Source organism: Lipotes vexillifer, unplaced genomic scaffold, assembly GCF_000442215.2.
Source record: "Lipotes vexillifer unplaced genomic scaffold, Lipotes_vexillifer_v1.1 scaffold977, whole genome shotgun sequence".
Lineage (NCBI taxonomy): Eukaryota > Metazoa > Chordata > Mammalia > Artiodactyla > Lipotidae > Lipotes > Lipotes vexillifer.
Window position 1 is genome coordinate 1,809,708 of NW_006783088.1, and position 6,536 is coordinate 1,816,243.

The 6,536-nt window shown below is 36.4% G+C and overlaps 1 protein-coding gene across 1 annotated transcript; it reads left to right on the top strand.

The window, feature by feature from the left end:
- Positions 1-4,432: 4,432 nt before the first annotated feature.
- Positions 4,433-5,366, top strand: LOC103077366 (olfactory receptor 4P4-like). The gene is given in 4 exon segments (XM_082931021.1): positions 4,433-4,747; positions 4,749-4,917; positions 4,920-5,077; positions 5,079-5,366. Coding segments are annotated over 4 exon segments (930 nt in total).
- The last annotated feature ends 1,170 nt before the right edge of the window (positions 5,367-6,536 follow it).

Below are 6,536 nucleotides of genomic sequence, written 5' to 3' on the forward strand. Positions count from 1 at the left end.
TATAGAGCATCTTTTGTGGCTACATATGTTTTATAGAATTCATATATGATAACTTACACTTTCTATGCCAATTGTATAAAATAATTAAAAACATGACAATGATAAATATTTTTCATAACTTGGGGAATGTTAAGGGGAAACAAAGCAGAAAGTTAGTGATTTATATTCAGTGAAGGATATAGAAAATCTGAAAAGGAAAAACTCAGGAAGTACAGAGTATATCAAATCACTCTATTCCTACTCCCTATCAATTGTCTGAATGTGTCATATTTATAGTTTGAGTTTCTCATTCCTGTATTTAAACACCACTTATTCTATTACAATTCAACCAAAACTGAGCTATTTATTAAAATAGGAAGTTAATGAAGATGATCTAAATAATCCTTCAGAATGAGTGAAAGGGTGGAGAATAAAGCATGGTCAGGTTTAGTTCTGTACATTTTGGAGACCACCCAGGTTGGAGACCACCACGGTTTTAGGGAAAGTGACCGAGTTTTAACATAAAAGCCTGCTCTCAAGAGTCTAGTCTCCAAGTACACCAGGGGAGTAAAAAATGGGGCAAGGTTACAGGGATGGGTTTATGTGACCTCCAAATGATTTTTGCTAACAGGATACTAGTCAAAATTAGAAGAACCATTCTAAGTGGATCTTTCTGTGTCTCTATCATTCTGAAGTAAATTTGATTATAAACATCTCTTAAATACATGACAAAACAATTATAATGATAACGACATATAATTAAAATGAATTTCCATTTCATTCTATCAAACATTTAAATTACATTTATTCATTAATTTGGCAAATACATACTGAATACTTAATCAACGTGTAAGGTGGGGATATAATAAGGAAAGGAACAGAATTAATAATTTAATTCATGATGAGACAAAGTGCCATCTGATTTATTAAATTATGAATGCATTACCTAATTAATTGAATCTTTCATAATTCATCATTTCATTATCCAGTCACAATCTTACTCTGGGAGAACTCGGTAACTATCTTACTAAATGAGAATTTCAGTAAAGCCTACCTTGGTAATTTTAGTCTTTTCCCACCTAGCACAATTTCTGGCACATAGTAATTAAGAATTTAGAACTTTCCCCACATCAACAGGAGATGAGTTTTATTTTCCTTTCTTTAGAGATTAAACAAGTGAGGTGGCTTAGAAAGTTCACATAATCTGTCCCAGAGTCAGGCATCCACTATTCTACATAGATCTAAATGGCATAAATTTTATTTTATTTTATTTTTTCATTATGTCCATGTCAGGGAGAAAATGAGGCACTGGCCGTAACTCTCACCAAGATAAGATTTCCTTAGAGAGATAAGCTAAAGCATTTAACAGTATCTGGCAATAATTAGAAAAAAAAAATGAAGCAAGGTAGATAGTTCTAAGAACCAAAAGACTTAGAATATTTGAGTATTCATTGTATGGTGGGCTATAGTGAAATCTACCTGCAAGTAGTAGGAGTTTAATACAATCTGATAGGATTGAACAAGGATTGATTGGGAACAAGTCCAGCTCCACTGCTGCAGGGAATCACTAGGAATTCCAGGAAAGGATATGTAAGTTTGAACTACAGATGCTGGAGATTTCTATATACCTGGATTGCATAAAGGGAATTTAAAATAGCAGGCTATAAACGATCCAAAGAAAGGGATAGCTCCAGGAGTTTCTGCTTCTTTCTGGGGAAAAGACCAACTTTGTTGGTCTGGATCAGTTAATCTTAAGTTAAGTTAAGGAGATAACAGAGGCAATAACCTGAAGGTGAGTTGTAAATTTATTCTGACGTGTTTAGAAAATAAGTAAATAGTTATCAACACCCAGCTGCTGACACCTCCTAATTTATGTCAGAACCATGGACAGTTCAGGTCCAGAGGCGGTCCTTAAAGACCTAGTTTAACTCCCACAGCTTACTTATGGTTAAACTGAAGTATAAAAAAGGGATGCAGCAATATTATAAATCAAAGTTAGGAAACAGTACAGCAAGATGAAGGAGACAATATTTTGTTTTGTTTTCCAAATAGTCCAGTATTTTAAAGAATATCTTCTAAGTTGATATTATTTATTTTTTAAAATATGAAAATATAAAATGATTCTTATAGATATATTAGTCATACTTTCTTATTTTCTATAGAAATAATTAAAAATAGGGAAAATACTTTCAAGTTATTCAGAAATATAGATTAGAGTTTTTGAGTCATGCGTTATATAGATTTTGTATATTAAAAAGTAAATTAATTGTAGGTCTTTTTTCATATTTCCCCCTCTTTCTAATATACTAGACTGAGTGCATTTACATGATTACAATTTTTAAAAGAGTTTTGTGTTTTGTATGAAATATCCAAGTATTGGTAAACAAAATAATCTGCATTTTAAAATCCTTTGTTTATTTTCTTGATAATTCATAATCATTTCATTGATTTTCCACTTTCAGCCTGCAAACACACTTTTCTCAAAATGGCATTTACATTGTCTTTTTCAAATATGATTTGACCTGTTATCTGATAAAGAATCTCACAGAGGCAGGATTTTGGAAAAGCCTGTGAGGGGAAAAACGGCTGAGAAAAGTTAATTGATCAGTTCATGCAGCAAGTGTGAAATAAAGAATAAGCTGTGGCTGAATATTTAATTTACAGTGTTTCCCACCAAATCAGAAGAATATAATTTAAGGGAGAAGTTAGAGTAGAGCACTGCATTCTTTTAAATGATTGGGAATAATTTTAAAAGCCTAAAATGTAATTGTTAGTTGAATGAGATGGCTTATTTGACCACTACCAATATCCCCTCTTCATTATTCAGTATGAAGCATATCAAAATGTCATTTTGTGGCCATTGATGATAACTCTCATACACTGGATAGATTTATGGTTTTTTCTCTTCAAAATCCTACTTTATGTACACACATTTGAATGGTAATTACACTGAAAGGAAAAAAAATGAGGGGAGTGTTACAGCTTTGAAAATAAATTGTGAATATATTGGCTCTTAAATTATGAGTAAACAAAATAAAATATTTTAAATACTAAGGTCCAGTGTTTTATATAGCTGAAGTCGAGAATTTATGGTATGATTTAGTGGAATGATTGTTTCTCAGTAGTTCTTCCTTAGCCTATGATTCCTGAACTTCTACCAGTAGAAAGGTTTTGATTTGTTCTAAGGTGTAATAGTTATTAACACATTATTAGAGCTGGTCTTACTTTACAGCAATGAGTGGAGGAGGAGAAGGTAGAAATAACAGGAATGAAAGCAGGAAAAGCCAGCCTGAAATACTAAGATGGATGATGTAGGGACAGAAAGGAGCATGCATTTTCAGGATGGCTGATTATTAAGAAGAGTTGAAGAGTTTGTGTACATCAACTAGAAAGAAGCCAATTGGGCTTCCCTGGTGGCGCAGTGGTTGAGAGTCCGCCTTCCGATGCAGGGGACACGGGTTCGCGCCCCAGTCCTGGAAGATCCTACATGCCGCGGAGCGGCGGGTCTGTGAGCTATGGCCGCTGGGTTTGCGCGTCCGTGAGCCTGCGCTCTGCGGCGGAAGAGGCCACGGCAGTGAGAGGCCCGCGTACCGCAAATAAATAAATTAAATTAAATTAAAAAAAAAAAAAGGAAGAAGCCAATTTATGCAAGTAAGCCATCGTATGAGACTAAAATTCAAGCAAAACTTTTTATTATCCTTGAATGTCTTGCTGAATGTCAAAAACAAATATTTTAAAAGTCTGAGATGATAAATGTTTTCAAAAATAGAGATCATTATACTTTGCTTGTTATCCTTTTGGTTGACTATAAAATATAATATTTTATTTGTAAATTAAGCATATTTGTAAGTTAATTATATTTGTAAATTAAGCACAAGAGAAATATAGCCGATTTTGGCCATGTGTATATGCCTCATGATTCCAAATTTGCTGATTTTTTTCTATTTATCCCCTTTCCACCTAGGAGAGACAGCAGGAAATTTCTCACATATAACGTTATCCACATATTATACTTCATATATTTGCACTATTTGTATTTTCACTCGATATTTCATTTCTGTGTGTATTTTCTAATAATAAACAGTGAGAACAGGAAAGAGATATCTGATTTTTTTTCTCCAGTACTATTTCTTGAATTCTACCAGGGCATAATATCCAGTTATGTTTGATAATACATGCTAATAGAATGGTTATGTAAATATACTGCATTCTACAACGTTAGTCTTCATCTCAGGTACCTAAGATTTTAACCAGTAATTAACGTCTCCAAGAAAGGGAAAAAAAGAACTCCAGGAAAGACTTCCTAAATAAAAATCAAATCATTTTCTTCAACTTTTGAACCCTTTCCATTATGATCTGCCCCATGACAAGGAATGATATGCATCACTATATTTAAATATTTATAAGAATTGATAATTATCTAATTTCAGCTGGCTATAAACTGCTCTGAGTCATGGAAAATAATAATAACATCACAGAATTTATTCTCTTAGGACTTTCTCAGAAAAAGGAAACTGAAGTCCTCTGTTTTTTACTGTTCTTGCTTTGTTACGTTGCAATTTTGATCGGAAACCTACTTGTCATGATTTCTGTCACCTGCAGTCAACTTCTTAACCAGCCTCTGTATTTCTTCCTGAGTTACCTCTCTCTCTCAGACCTTTGCTATACCTCCACTGTGACCCCCAAGCTGATCACTGACTTGCTGGCAGTAAAGAAGACCATTTCCTACAATGGCTGCATGACACAGCTCTTTACCCTGCACTTCTTTGGGGGGGATCGAGGTCTTCATCCTCACAGGGATGGCCTATGACCGCTATGTGGCCATCGGCAAGCCCCTGCATTACACTGTCATCGTGACCAGACAGAAGTGTGGTGCCATGATCGCTGCTTCCTGTGCCGGGGGATTCCTGCATTCCTTTGGTCAGTTTCTCCTGGCCATCTTTTACCCTACTGTGGCCCCAATGAAATAGATCATTACTTCTGTGATGTGTATCCTTTGCTGAAACTGGCCTGCACTGAGACCAGCAGAATCGGTCTCCTGGTCATTGCCAGTTCGGGCCTGATAAGCCTGGTGATTTTTGTGGTCTTGTTGATATCTTAACGCTATGATCTCATATACTGTCAGGTCCTACTCCGTAAAGAATCGCCGCAAAGCTCTCTCCACATGCAGTTCCCACATCACTGTGGTGGCCCTCTTTTTTGCTCCTTTATTCTTTATTTATATTTGACCAGCAACTACTTTACCAGAAGACAAAGTGTTCGCTCTTTTTTATACTATCATTGCTCCCATGCTCAACCCTCTAATCTACACGCTGAGAAACATGGAGATAAAGAAAGCCATAAAGAAACTATGGTGCCATATTACAGGAAGAAAGGAAATGAACTGAAAGATATCCCTGATTTTCACCACTGAGCTTGTTGAATATAAGACTTCTCTACTCTGAAAACTTGAAAATAATTCCAAGGATTTGCCCAGGCACTCTGCTATGTCTCTTCTAGCTTTATTATTTATATCTCTTTTGCCCCATTGATTGTTTGGCTGTGTAACCAGTTTGCATATTTAGCAGCAGACTATCAAAGCCACCATGCAATACAAATCAACACTGAGAGCCCATATAGCTCATTCTTATATGTGACCATATTCAAGGAAGCTAATTCCAGCCGCCAAACAATGATTTAAAAGATAATTCCAATCTTTCACTTGCATCACTTAGAGAATCTTATAAAAGATCAAATTTATGACCTGCCACAATATTTCTTAAAAAAATCATCTTCTACTCTGATAATTTGTAGCCAGTGGCGATCTGGAACTTCTCACATGCCTAAGCCCCACATCAAACTCTTTTCTTTTGTTCTAATGAGCTTTATCTACCAGCTCTGTTCATGTACAAGCAAACTGCAACTCTCTGATTCTAGCACCTTATAGTGTATTTGTTAAGGGCATGAGTTCTGGACCCAGAATTGCTTACTAATTATGAGGAGTGGGACATATACCCAACAAAGCCTCTATTAATGATAATAATAGCCCAACAGTCACAGTCTTGTGAGGCTATGTGAAGGGCTGAAACACTGCCTGTCACACAGTAAGTGCTCAATAAGCATGAGCTATTTTTATTGCCCAACCCCGTTATGCATCAGAAAAGTAACCATTCTGGGCTTGCCTGGTGGCACAGTGGTTGGGAGTCCGTCGGCCGATGCAGGGGACACGGGTTCGTGCCCTGGTCCGGGAAGATCCCACATGCCGTGGAGCGGCTGGGCCTGTGAGCCATGGCCGCTGAGCCTGCGCGTCCGGAGCCTGTGCTCCACAGCGGGAGAAGCCACAACAGTGAGAGGCCCGCGTACCGCAAAAAAAAGAAAAGTAACCATTCTGACAATAAGTTTCCTCTGGAGCAGTGGGAGTATAAGCATGGGCAAAAGTTAAGGAACACATATTAATATCATGTTCCTGTTACTGGTGAAATTAAATTTTTCTTAGAGTGGGCAAGTAGAAAATATCAGTTAGACTCAATGGGTACATTTTTTTTGGCACTGTACAAGTTAAAGACAGCTTTTTCAGC